At 42.1% G+C, this 13,105-nt stretch overlaps 1 protein-coding gene across 1 annotated transcript; it reads right to left on the bottom strand.

Annotated features, from left to right (window-relative positions):
* Nucleotides 1-6,861: 6,861 nt before the first annotated feature.
* On the bottom strand, nt 6,862-11,416 carry LOC139388231 (olfactory receptor 52E4-like). Its single transcript, XM_071134779.1, has 6 exons — nt 11,270-11,416; nt 10,335-10,387; nt 9,375-9,596; nt 9,087-9,203; nt 8,764-8,958; nt 6,862-7,120 (listed from the first exon to the last, which is right to left on the bottom strand). Exons 1-6 carry the CDS (start codon nt 11,414-11,416, stop codon nt 6,862-6,864), a joined length of 993 nt encoding a protein of 330 aa, XP_070990880.1.
* Between the last annotated feature and the right edge of the window lie 1,689 nt (nt 11,417-13,105).

The following is a 13,105-nucleotide window of genomic DNA, read 5'->3' as shown; positions in this document are numbered from 1 at the left end:
GTCAGACAACATTCCCATTTCAGAGTAATGAGTGAGTGATGCCATCCAGTCAGTGCCATGCTGGCACATGTCCATTGGTGGATTTAGGCACAGGCGACATGGTCATCCTGCCGGGGGGCAGCATGTGATGCCTGCTAAAATAAATTAAATAATGAGATATTTATATATATACAAATATTATCCCCAATGATGACATATGCGCGATCGGTTTTATATCGCTCATTTGCACGTCACGTCAATGATATCATGTCACCGTGTGGGACTGTGGGTCAATTAAATTTGTCGGAGTGGGCGTCCTGATTCTAGTTTGTGAGCTAAGCCGGCTACTGCCTGGGAAGGTCCCTCACTCAGAAGTATGAGATATGGAGTGGGCCGGGTTAGGTTGACCTCAGGTCACTGGAAGCCCGAGGTAGGGAGAGCAGGTTGAATCTATCAAATAGAGAACCTCAAACTTTCTTCAGTACTTATGCAATTAGTTGTGTAATTTAGTTTGTGTGTTTCTTGTTTGAAGTGCAATAGTGTAATAATCTTCTTTATAAGTGTGTTATCTATTTGTATATTTGTGTGGTATAGGATTTGTGCAATTTAGTTTTATTTGTGTGTTTTTTGTTAGCAATAGGGTAATAGTGTATTAATTCGATACTCTTTAACATTTGTATTCATATACTACAATTGGTTAATATTTGTCTTTGTTCTTTTTGATATTTATGAGTCTTATTTTTGTATATATAATTATATTTATATAGTTTTTAATGTTTTGATTATTTATTTGTGTTGTTCCAAATGTCAACAGATGGAGGACTGAAGAAATGCTTTGGAGTCCTCTGCTGTCTGAACTGGGAGGGACGTTTCCCTCAGTATTAAATTGATTCAAGACACATCAGTTACTTTTAATCGTCTTTGTTATTATTGAATCCAATGGTATTATCATTAGAGGCAGGAGTCTGTGTATTCTTCAAACATGCCAGGGAACTCCTGTCTTATACGGGGCACCATACAGGGAGGTATAATATTTGTACATTGTTATATTAGCAGAACACTGCTTCTACAGTATTATGTGAAGGATGGTTTATTCTACATGAAACTGTTACACCTGAAAGTTATCGAATCAAATGTATTTGTATTTTTCACATGCGCTGAATACAACAGGTAGACCTTACAGTGAAATGCTTACTTACAAGCCATTAACCAACACTGCAGCTTTAAGAAAATAAAAACATTAAGAAGTAAGTAACAAATACTTAAAGAGCAGCAGTAAATAACAATAGCGGGGCTATATACAGGGGTGGAACAGAATCAATGTGCGGGGGCACCGGAGTCGAGGTAGTTGAGGTAATATGTACATGTAGATATAGTTAGAGTTATTAAAATGGCTATGTAGATAATAGATAATAACAGAGAGTAGCAGCAGCGTAGAAGAGAGGTAGGGGGCGGGCAATGCAAATAGTCTGGGTAGCCATTTGATTAACGTCTCTGTCCTGAAGCAAGCACCAATTAGCCTGGAGCTAGCCCATGCTAGGCTCATCTTCCCGGCTAGCTGAAGAGGTCCATCAGCCACTCCTGGGCTACAATACCTATTTTGCCAATTGGCCTGGACCGCTTTTACTGCCGGTTCGGAGCCCCACCAATCCTTCACGACTGGACTACCGATGGGTTCTTCAACTGGCTAAAACGTTGCGACGCCCCCTGAATGCCCATCTGCTAGCCTGCTAGCCACAGCCCTCTAGCTGTCTAGAGCATATTGGACTGTTAGCTAAATATGTACATCGACCTGTCACAGTGCTGACTTTTGCCCAATGCCTGCAGCAAAAGCTGGGCAGAGTACTTTGGGACTTTAGTTACTTCGGTGTAACAAGGGCCTTGCCGTGCGGCCCTACCAACCCTTCTATTTATTCGTAATGGCCCTTCGCGTGAGTTGGGTTTGTTCCTTCGTTCACGTTGTCACTCCCTTATTTTCCGGTTAGTATGGGGCCTTGGATAGATATACTCCTATTTAAATATTCTTAAGCGTTATGGGATTCCTCCTATATTTCCTTACCCTCAAGTTATCTTTACCTATGTATATATCAATACCTAATAACAACTCCTAGTAGTTATTATGCTCGTCAGCTAGTAGTCACTCGGAAGCTAGTATTGGTATATGTTTTGACTTTCTTAAAAATACATTATTGTCCACACAATTAAATATTCTTTAGTGCAATCACTTTAACCTATAACCAGGGTCACTTTCTGTTCAGTGAGAGTGTCAAAGGCGTTTGCTCTCCAGATCGTTAATCTGGCCTAGTTGTCAAAGTTTCAAGCTTTTATTAAGTCACTCTGTTTTTTGTCTTATACACATCATTACAATTCAATGGTTATACAGTTTCTCAATACAACAATAATGCTCAATCAATCCTTAATTAATGCTTTAAGCTATGCCAGATATTATTGCAAAACTTTAAATGCGTTAACACTTCTAACAATATTGACTAAATAGCTAAAATAGTTCAATTACCTTAAATGCTCAGCCCCTTGGTCACTTTTCCGTAATCGGTATTCTCGCAGCTATGACGCTAGATTCCGAATTCCAGTATCTCTATACACTTCCAACTCTGTGTATGGACTCAATATATTGTAACTGTTACTTGGCTATTTTTCCTTGAATTGCTAATCACCTCTGGTTTCTGGTGTCAAAAATGCGAACGCCCGCTTTGTCTATGTGATCAAGAGGTGGTTAGACCTCTGTTTTTCGGAGACTCAGTCGGGTTCACAAGATTCAACCAGCTTCTTCAGAGTATGACCCAATAAGTACTTAAGCACAATTATCCGGTTCCCAAAATATTGTTTTACTCTATCAAAAAGCGTATAGTGCAATAGTAAATTTACCTATGATGATTCTCCATATGAAGTCTGTTTTATATGTTAGTGAGGATCATACTGTCTTATGATCTCTGTTCTCTTTATATATCTTTTTAAAGGGGAAGTTCCCACTGGGGCTGTAGACCTACGTAATCTTAGGCCTGTGTGTTAAACGGAAGCTTCCTATTATTACCCTTTAAGGTCATGCACTACTGACTCTCACATTGCTGCTTCCGTGTTACTGTTGGCTGATTCCACTCAATCATACCAGCTGGTTGTTTCTACCACTGGAGGTGGCGTAGGTGGTATGTCGAGCGTCAGCTGGGAGAAGTCTATGATAGGTATCTCCTCTGCTTCTCCCTGTTGTCCAGTTTCTGCAGGTGCGGTCCGTGGTTCCCTGAGGTCCCGTGAATGCCCTGTGTTGTTGTACCCATTGCTTGATGGAGTGGGCAGATTCTTTTCATCTCTTGTCACAGGCCAATTTCTTGTGCCACTATACCTATTTTGGCAATTGGCCTGGACCCCTTTTACTATCCATCATGACTGGACTACCGACGTAATCTGCCCAAGGTTTCTTTTTACCAACAGGCCCCTCCGTCGTGATGTCTCCTGAATGCTCATCTGCCAGCTGATAGCCACGGCCCGCTAGCTGTCTAGAGCATATTGGACTGTTAGCGGAAGAGACCCATCGGCCAATTTCTTGGGCCACTATACCTATTTTGCCATTTGGACTGGACCCCCTTCACTAAACGGAACCCTACTAATCCATCACAACTGGTCTGCCAACGTAACAGCACGAGGAGGCTCCGCACGAGGAGGCTATAACAGACTTATTTCGTCGCGACGTCCCTCTAAGGCCCTTCTGCTAGCTTGCCAGCACCGGCCCGCTAGCTGTCTAAATCGCCGTGTCTCTAGCCAGCCTAACTACTCACTGGACCCTTATGATCACTCTGCTGCGCATGCCTCTCCCTAATGTCAATATGCCTTGTCCATTGCTGTTCTGGTTAGTGATTATTGTCTTATTTCACTATAGAGCCTCAAGCCCTGCTCAATATGCCTTAGCTAACCCTTTAGTTCCACCTCCCACACATGTGGTGACATCACCTGGATTAAATTATATTTCTAGAGTCAATATCTCTCTCATCATCACTCAATGCCTAGTCTTACCTCCACTGTATTCACATCCTACCATACCTTTGTCTGTACATTAACCCTTGGATCTATTCAATCGCGCCAATAATCCTGCTCCTTTTACTCTCTGTTCCGAACGTACTAGACGACCAGTTCTTATAGCCTTTAGCCGTACCCTTATCCTACTCCTCCTCTGTTCCCCTGGTGATGTAGAGGTTAATCCAGGCCCTGCAGTGCCTAGCTCCACTCCCATTCCCCAGAGGCTCTCATTTGTTGACTTCTGTAACTGTAAAAGCCTTTGTTTCATGCATGTTAACATTAGAAGCCTCCTCCCTAAGTTTGCTTTATTCACTTCTTTACCACACTCTGCCAACCCGGATGTCCTAGCCGTATCTGAATCCTGGCTTAGGAAGACCACCAAAAACCCTGAAATGTCCATCCCTAACTATAACATTTTCCAACAAGATAGAACTGCCAAAGTGGGCAGAGTTGCAATCTACTGCAGAGATAGCCTGCAGAGTTCTGTCTTTCTATCCAGGTCTGTACCCAAACAATTTGACAATTTCTACTTTTAAAAATCCACCTTTCCAGAAACAAGTCTCTCACTGTTGCCGCTTGCTATAGACCACCCTCTTCCCCAGCTGTGCCCTGGACACCATATGTGAATTGATTGCCCCCCATCTATCTTCAGAGCTCGTGCTGCTAGGTGACATAAACTGGGACATACTTAACACCCTGGCCATCATACAATCTAAGCTTGATGCCCTCAATCTCACACAAATTATCAATGAACCTACCAGGTACAACCCCAAATCCGTAAACACAGGCACCCTCATAGATATCATTCTAATCAACTTGCCCTCCAAATACACCTCTGCTGTCTTCAACCAAGATCTCATCGATCACTGTCTCATTGCCTGCATCCGTAATGGGTCTGCGGTCAAACAACCACCCCTCATCACTGTCAAAAGCTCCCTAAATCACTTCAGCGAGCAGGCCTTTCTAATCAACCTGGCCCGGGTATCCTGGAAGGATATCGACCTCATCCCGTCAGTAGAGGATGCCTGCTTATTCTTTAAAAGTGCCTTCCTCACCATCTTAAATAAGCATGCCCCGTTGAAAAAATGTAGAACCAGGAACAGATATAGCCCTTGGTTCACACCAGACCTGACTGCCCTTGACCAGCACAAGAACATTCTGTGGGATACTGCATTAGCATTGAATAGCTCCCGTGATATGCAACTTTTCAGGGAAGTTAGGAACCAATTTACACAGGCAGTTAGGAAAGTAAAGGCTAGCTTTTTCAAACAGACATTTGCATCCTGTAGCACAAACTCAAAAAAGTTCTGGGACAGTGTAAAGTCCATGGAGAGTAAGAGCACCTCCTCCCAGCTGCCCACTGCACTGAAGCTAGGAAACTCTGTCACCACCGATAAATCCACTATAAAGCATTTTTCTACGGCTGGCCATGCTTTCCACCTGGCTACCCCTACCCCGGTCAACAGCCCTGCACGCCAAACAGCAACACGCCCAAACCTCCCCCATTTCTCCTTCACCCAAATCCAGGTAGATGAAGTTCTGAAAGAACTGCAAAATCTGGGCCCCTACAAATCACCCAGGCTAGACAATCTTGACCCTCTCTTTCTAATATTATCTGCTGAGATTGTTGCAACCCCTATTACTAGCCTGTTCAACCTCCCTTTCGTATCATCTGAGATTGGAAAGCTGCCACGGTCATCCCCATCTTCAAAGGGGAGACACTCTAGACCCAAACTGCTACAGACCTATATCTATCCTACCCTGCCTTTTTAAGGTCTTAAAAAGCCAAGTTAAACTCTTATGGATCCCGTCGCGCGCCAATCCCTTTAGATTGATTTGACAATATCCAGTGAAATTACAGCGCGCCAAATTCAACAACAGAAATACTCATAATGAAAATTCACAAAACATACATGGCTAATGCATCAAAACAAAGCTTAACTCCTTGTTAATCCATCCGTAGTGTCAGATTTCAAAAAGGATTTACGGCAAAATCATGTGATTATCTGAGGAAATCATATTTCAACCATCCAGGTGCGACACAAAAGTCAGAAATAACGATATAATTGATGCCTTACCTTTGAAGATCTTCTTCTGTTTGCATTCCAAAATGTCCCAGAAACATTAAATGTCCTTTAATTGTCCTTTTGTTCGATAAATTCCTTCTTTATATCCCCAAAATGTCAATTTATTTGGCGCATTTGATTCAGAAATACACCGGTTCCAACTCACCCAACATGACTACAAAGTATCTAATAAGTTACCTCTAAACTTGGTCCAAACATTTCACAACAATAAAAAACAACTACTACAATAAACAAGCCAATAACACAATAAACAAGTGAATGACACAGTAGAAAAAATAAAGTCTACATACAGTGTGTGCAAAAGGCATGAGGAGGTAGGCAATAAATAGGCCATAGCAGATTATAGTAGAATGCATCCCCCAAACAACTACCCCGGGCCTCCCATCTGAGCCTGGTTCCTCTCTAGGGTGTTTTTCCTTCTGGGGTGTTTTTCCTTCTAGGGTGTTAATCCTTCTAGGGTGTTAATCCTTCTAGGGTGTTTTTACTGGTTCTGATGTACTGCTTCTACTTCTGCTTGCTAAGCACTTTGTGAAACTGAGATGTAGAAGGGGCTTTATAAGTATATTTGATTTGTATTAGGGTTTTATCCAGACTTTTTATTATGACATTTTCTGTATGGCTTTAAAAGCATATAGACAATAATATACATGTTTATTTTAAGAAAAACATTATTTTTAATTTAATTGAAACAACAATTAGCAGTATATCTTACACAGCATATCAATCAAAAACAAGTCAAATAGAGATATAAATAAATAGTAACACTTCATGTTGATTGGTGCAGCACCTCAGCTCTCTGTGCTCTGCTTTTACTAAGCAGCTTCTTGGCCGATTCCTTAAACTCCTCTGTCTTCAGAACATATATGATGGGGTTGAGCATGGGCGGCAGCACCGAGGTCAGGGAGAGGTTGATGATCCGGGCGTTGGTTGGTATGATTGAGTGAAGGAAGTATGTGAAATTAACAGGCAGGTAGAATATGGCTACGAGTATCAGGTGTGAGGTACACGTCTTCAAGGCTCTGACTCTGAGAGAGAGAGAGAGAGAGAGAGAGAGAGAGAGAGAGAGAGAGAGAGAGAGAGAGAGAGAGAGAGAGAGAGAGAGAAAGAGAGAGAGAAAAGGAGAGAGAGAGAATGAGAAAGAAAAGGAGAGAGAGAATGAGAGAGAGAGAAAATTAGAGAAGGAGAGAGAGGGAGAGAGAGGAAGAGAGAAGGAGAGAGAGGGAGAGAAGTAGAGAGAGAGAAGTAGAGAGAGGGAGAGAGAATGAGAGAGAGGGAGAGAGAGGGAGGGAGAGGGAGGGAGAGAGAGGGAGAGAGAGGGAGAGAGAGGGAGAGAGAGAGAGAGAGACAGAGAGACAAAGAGAGACAGAGAGAGAGAAAGAGAGCGAAAGAGAGAGAAAGAGAGAGACAGAGAGAAAAGGACAAAAGAGTCAGTACAGTGAGTCATCATCTATCCAGGTCAATGACATTCTCAGTATTTACAACATTTATCACTAGAACAATATACACTATATATACAACGGTATGTAGACACCCCTTCAAATTAGTGGATTTGGTTATTTTAGCCACACCTAGTTGTATAAAACTGTATAAAATCGAGCCCACAGCCATGCAATCTCCATACACAAGCATTGGCTATAGAACGGCCTTAATTAAGAGATCAGTGACTTTCAATGTGGTACTGTCATAGGATGCTTCCTTCCAACAAGTCAGTTCATAAAATGTATGCCCTGCTTGAGCTGCCCCAGTCAACTGTAGGTGTTTTTATTGGAAATTGGAAATGGTGGCAACACAAGCTTACAGAACGGGACCGCTGAGTGCTGAAGTGTGTAGTGTGTAAAAATCTTCTGTCCTCACTACTGAGTTTCAATCTGCCTTTGGAAGCAATTAACTTTTCTTCTGGAGCTTCATGAAATTGGTTTCCATGGCTGATCAACTGCAAACAGCCTAACATCACTGTGCGCAATGCCAAGAATCTGGGTTTGGCAGATGCCAGGAGTACGCTATCTACCCCAATGTATAGTGGGAACTGTAAAGTTTGGTGGATGATGAATAATGGTCCAGGGCTGTTTTTTATAGTGCGTGCTAGGCCTCTTAGTTCCAGTGAAGGGAAACCTTTACACTACAGCATACAATGACATTCTGGATTCTGTGCTTCCAACTTTGTGATAACACTTTGGGGAAGGCCCTTTCCTGTTTCAGCATGGCAATACCCAAGTGCACCAAGCGAGGTCCAAACAGAAATGGATTGTCGAAATCAGTGTGGGAGAACTTGACTAGCTTGCACAGAGCCCTAACCTCAACCCCATCGAACACCTTTGGGATGAATTGAAACACTGACTGTGAGCCAGGCCTATTCGCCCAACATCAGCGTCCGACCTCACTCATGCTCTTGTGCCTGAATAGAAGCAAGTCCCCGCAGCGATGCTCCAACATCTAGTGAAAAGCACTCACAAACGAGTGCCGGCTGTTTCAGCAGCAAAGGGGGGACCAACTCCATATTAATGCCCATAATTTTAGAATGAGATGTCTGATGAGCAGGTGTCCACATACTTTTGGTCCTGTAGTGTATATCTGAGACAGCACAACAATCAGTATCAGAGCTATATGTTTAGGTATATAAACAAAATATCTGGCTAAATCTCTGACTCTGATCAGTATGACTTCTCACCTGTCCTGGGGCAGTGTGATGGTGAACAGGGCGTGTGTGATACAGATGTATGATGATATGATGAAGACCATGGGGAGAAAGAGGACTGTAGCGATGAGATATCCCATCACTTTGTTAGGGACCACATCAGAACAGGGGGCCGCCAGACGGAACAGGGGACCGTGGTCACAGAAGTAGCTGTTGATCACCAGAGACCTACAATACAATACATCTTCATTGTCCACATGTTACTGTGATCAACTGATCATTTATTTTTACAGCACCCGGCCCGGGATTCAAACCGGTAACCTTTCGGCAACAGGTTCACCTCCTCAGCCACCTACCGGCAGAAGGAGAGTCGGGTGATGAAGAACACAGCCAGAAACATCAGGAACACAGCAAACGCCCAGGCAGCACCCGTCAGCTGGAACATGGACCTGTGAGTCACCATCATATGGTACCTGTGTGGACAGTGGAAAGAAGCTGTTATCAGGGATTTTAGATGCAGTGTATTCATATATCAGGTTGAATTGTCAGTGAAAGCAGAAACATTATTATCACACAAGGGGCAATTATGAAGGCCTTTTGAATTGTATTTTTTGAATTATTAGATTTGATGTATTATCTGAGACCTGAGAGGGCAGCAGATGGCCACCAGTCTGTCGTAAGAGAGGATGGTGAGGTTGAATGACTGCATGTTGAGGAAGAGGAAGATGAAGAAGAGGCTAGCGAGGCACTGGTTGTAGGAGATGAGCTGTCTGCTGAACAGGAACGTATCCAGTAGCTTGGGGACCATGGCAGTGCTCCCACACACATCTGTGAAGGCCAGGTTGAACACAGCAACGTACTTGGGGCTGTAAGGGTAAGATCCTGACTTGATTATCTCCATGGGGAAAGGTTGTTTATGTAACAAACACAGGACATAGACAATTACAGAGAAGGTAAATACAATCAATCAGTAAAGAAGTAGACAAAAAGTGGAGATCCTAAACATCTTTACACTGTCATCTGTAATGTGTAAGTTATCAACTATAGACCATAGTTTGGTTCCAGCTGAACCTAATGGTGGTTTTCATTCAGAATCAACTATAGACCATCCAGCTGAACCTAATGGTGGTTTTCATTCAGAATCAACTATAGACCATCCAGCTGAACCTAATGGTGGTTTTCATTCAGAATCAACTATAGACCATCCAGCTGAACCTAATGATGGTTTTCATTCAGAATCAACTATAGACCATCCAGCTGAACCTAATGGTGGTGTTCATTCAGAATCAACTATAGACCATCCAGCTGAACCTAATGGTGGTTTTCATTCAGAATCACCATAGACCATCCAGCTGACTTAATGGAGGTTTTCATTCAGATGCCTTATTGAGAGGCAGGCCGGTAACCAGGGATACAGTTGAAATCCCGAGCTGATGGGGGGAATCTAAAAGGAGTGAACTAGCAGCCAGAGCCCCTGTGCTGCTTCAGCTTGTGTTGTGTGTGTTGTGGTTCATCTGGTTGGGTTCTGGAACTGCAAAAATACAGTCCAATAAAGGTAGAATTATGCTGTATTATTACCACTGAGATAAAAGAGGACTGATTACCTGTGGAGACTGTTGTCCATGTAGATAACCATCATGACGAAGGTGTTGCCCACCTAGACCCAATACACACACACACACACACACATACACACACACATGACCCAAAATGTAAATACAGGTAAATTTATTTTTTCACTTTTCATTTCTCACCTGTTGACTATGGGCGCAATAGGCCCCCAGCTGAAATGATACTGCACCATACCAGGTTTTCATAAGTTCAAAAAACATATACAAGCGTGATTTCGATAGGAAAGTGAAACCTTTTCTAGCTTATCAAGTGGATCAACATGCTGACGATGGCGATACGCAACTCCCTGGACCATAGTTAGTTAGTAACATCCTGGACTACATCTAGTTTGTAACAGACTGGACCAGAGCTAGATAATAAAAGACTGGACCAGAGCTAGTTAGTAACATCCTGGACTACATCTAGTTTGTAACAGACTGGACCAGAGCTAGTTAGTAAAAGACTGGACCAGAGCTAGTTAGTAAAAGACTGGACCAGAGCTAGTTAGTAACATCCTGGACTACATCTAGTTTGTAACAGACTGGACCAGAGCTAGATAGTAAAAGACTGGACCAGAGCTAGTTAGTAACATCCTGGACTACATCTAGTTTGTAACAGACTGGACCAGAGATAGTTAATAAAAGACTGGACCAGAGCTAGTTTGTAACAGACTGGACCAGAGCTAGTTAGTAACAACCTGGACTACATCTAGTTTGTAACAGACTGGACCAGAGATAGTTAATAAAAGACTGGACCAGAGCTAGTTTGTAACAGACTGGACCAGAGCTAGTTAGTAACATCCTGGACTACATCTAGTTTGTAACAGACTGGACCAGAGATAGTTAATAAAAGACTGGACCAGAGCTAGTTTGTAACAGCGTAGACCAGAGCTAGTTTGTAACAGCGTAGACCAGCAATATGGACTAACCAGAGAGATGATGTATACGAAGCAGAGGAAGACGTAATAGTACTCCATGTGGGGGATGTCGATGAAACCACTGATGAAGAAGTAAGGGGGTCGGATAATGGTGTCAATGTTATCTGTCTGGTTAGGGTCAGAGGTCAGGTAACTCATCCTGACTGGTGGTGTTATCGGTGATTCCTCCTGGCTCGTAATAATCTGTGGAAATATAAAATAAATACATTACTGTTTTTTAATTCACCTGTTGAGACATTGCAATGGGTGAAACATCATCAATACAAGGGCAAATATCCAAGTTCAATTGTCTATTTTTTATGTAATTATATTTAAAAAACTAAGAATACAATTAATTTAACTGACAACAAAGTACAAAATAGAATCCATTTGACTTTTAACTCAGATACAGTTAAACAATTCTAATGAATAATCCAAGGAATAGCACTGGACAGGTGATATTGGTTTCACGTTCCCTCCATTAGAATAACTCTTACCTGTTGAACCCTCATACTGTATAGTGTAACATGGTACAACTACATACTGCAGAAACTAAGTCTTATCTGGTCTTACCACAGACTTGATCCAAATGTCTCTCTTCAGTAGTCTGGTGATGTGTGTTGGACTGAAGACCAATTTGTGGTGCTGGCTCTGAGTCCACCTCCACTGTTATACCTGCAGCCCCATGGTGAATCTGTAGTAGGGTGTCCCCTGTGGGATACCGTACTTGTGTATGACATGCCTAGATTGAGTGAAGTAGACGTGTCAGAGATTAATACCCTTGCTGTTGTTGTTGTTGTCATAGGACACATCTCATTGCCCTTCTGGAACTACCAACCACACAGGCTGAGAAGAGAGAGGAGGGAGGCGGTAAAAAGATGAGGAAGGAGGAGAGAGAAAGATGAGAAAGGAGAGAAAAAGAAAGTAGAAAGGAGAGAGAAATAGGAGAGTTGACCATTCAGATCTAATCAGATTTCATTTTTTTTAATGTTTTGGTTACTGTGGTAATTTTAATAATTTAGCAGACACTCTCTTCCAGTTGAGCTAATGACAGTGGTGTAAAGTACTTAAGTGAAACTACTTTAAGGTGCTAATTAAGTCGTTTTTTGTGTGAATCTGTACTTTCCTTTAATATTTATATTTTTGTCTACTTTTACTTTGACTTCACTACATTCCTTAAGAAAATATTGTACTTTTTACTCCATACATTTTACACCAGGATGATTTCTAAACCTCTATCTGTCTGTAGTATTATAGAGGATGATAACCAGACCTCTATCTATCTGTAGTATTATAGAGGATGATTACCAGACCTCTATCTATCTGTAGTATCATAGAGGATGATTACTAAACCTCTATCTATCTGTAGTATCATAGAGGATGATTACTAGACCTCTATCTATCTGTAGTATCATAGAGGATGATTACTAGACCTCTATCTATCTGTAGTATCATAGAGGATGATTACTAGACCTCTATCTGTAATATTATAGAGGATGATTACCAGACCTCTATCTATCTGTAGTATTATAGAGGATGATTACCAGACCTCTATCTGTAGTGTTATAGAGGATGATTACCAGACCTCTATCTATCTGTAGTATCATAGAGGATGATTACCAGACCTCTATCTATCTGTAGTATTATAGAGGATGATTACCAGACCTCTATCTATCTGTGAACACATGAGTATCCTTATGAGTACACTGTCAGTGTCAGTGAGATACTAATGAGGACCGGCTTGTCCACATAGCTTAGAAATACTCTCTGCAGATGAGAGAAGGAGATCAGCAACTCATGTGTAAGCAACAGGCCAAACCCAGCTAAAATCAGACGTTCCCACAACTT

Source organism: Oncorhynchus clarkii, chromosome 29 (genome assembly GCF_045791955.1).
Source record: "Oncorhynchus clarkii lewisi isolate Uvic-CL-2024 chromosome 29, UVic_Ocla_1.0, whole genome shotgun sequence".
NCBI classification, from domain to species: domain Eukaryota; kingdom Metazoa; phylum Chordata; class Actinopteri; order Salmoniformes; family Salmonidae; genus Oncorhynchus; species Oncorhynchus clarkii.
The sequence above is the reverse complement of the archived record's forward strand: the minus strand, read 5'-3'. Positions and strand labels throughout refer to the sequence as shown.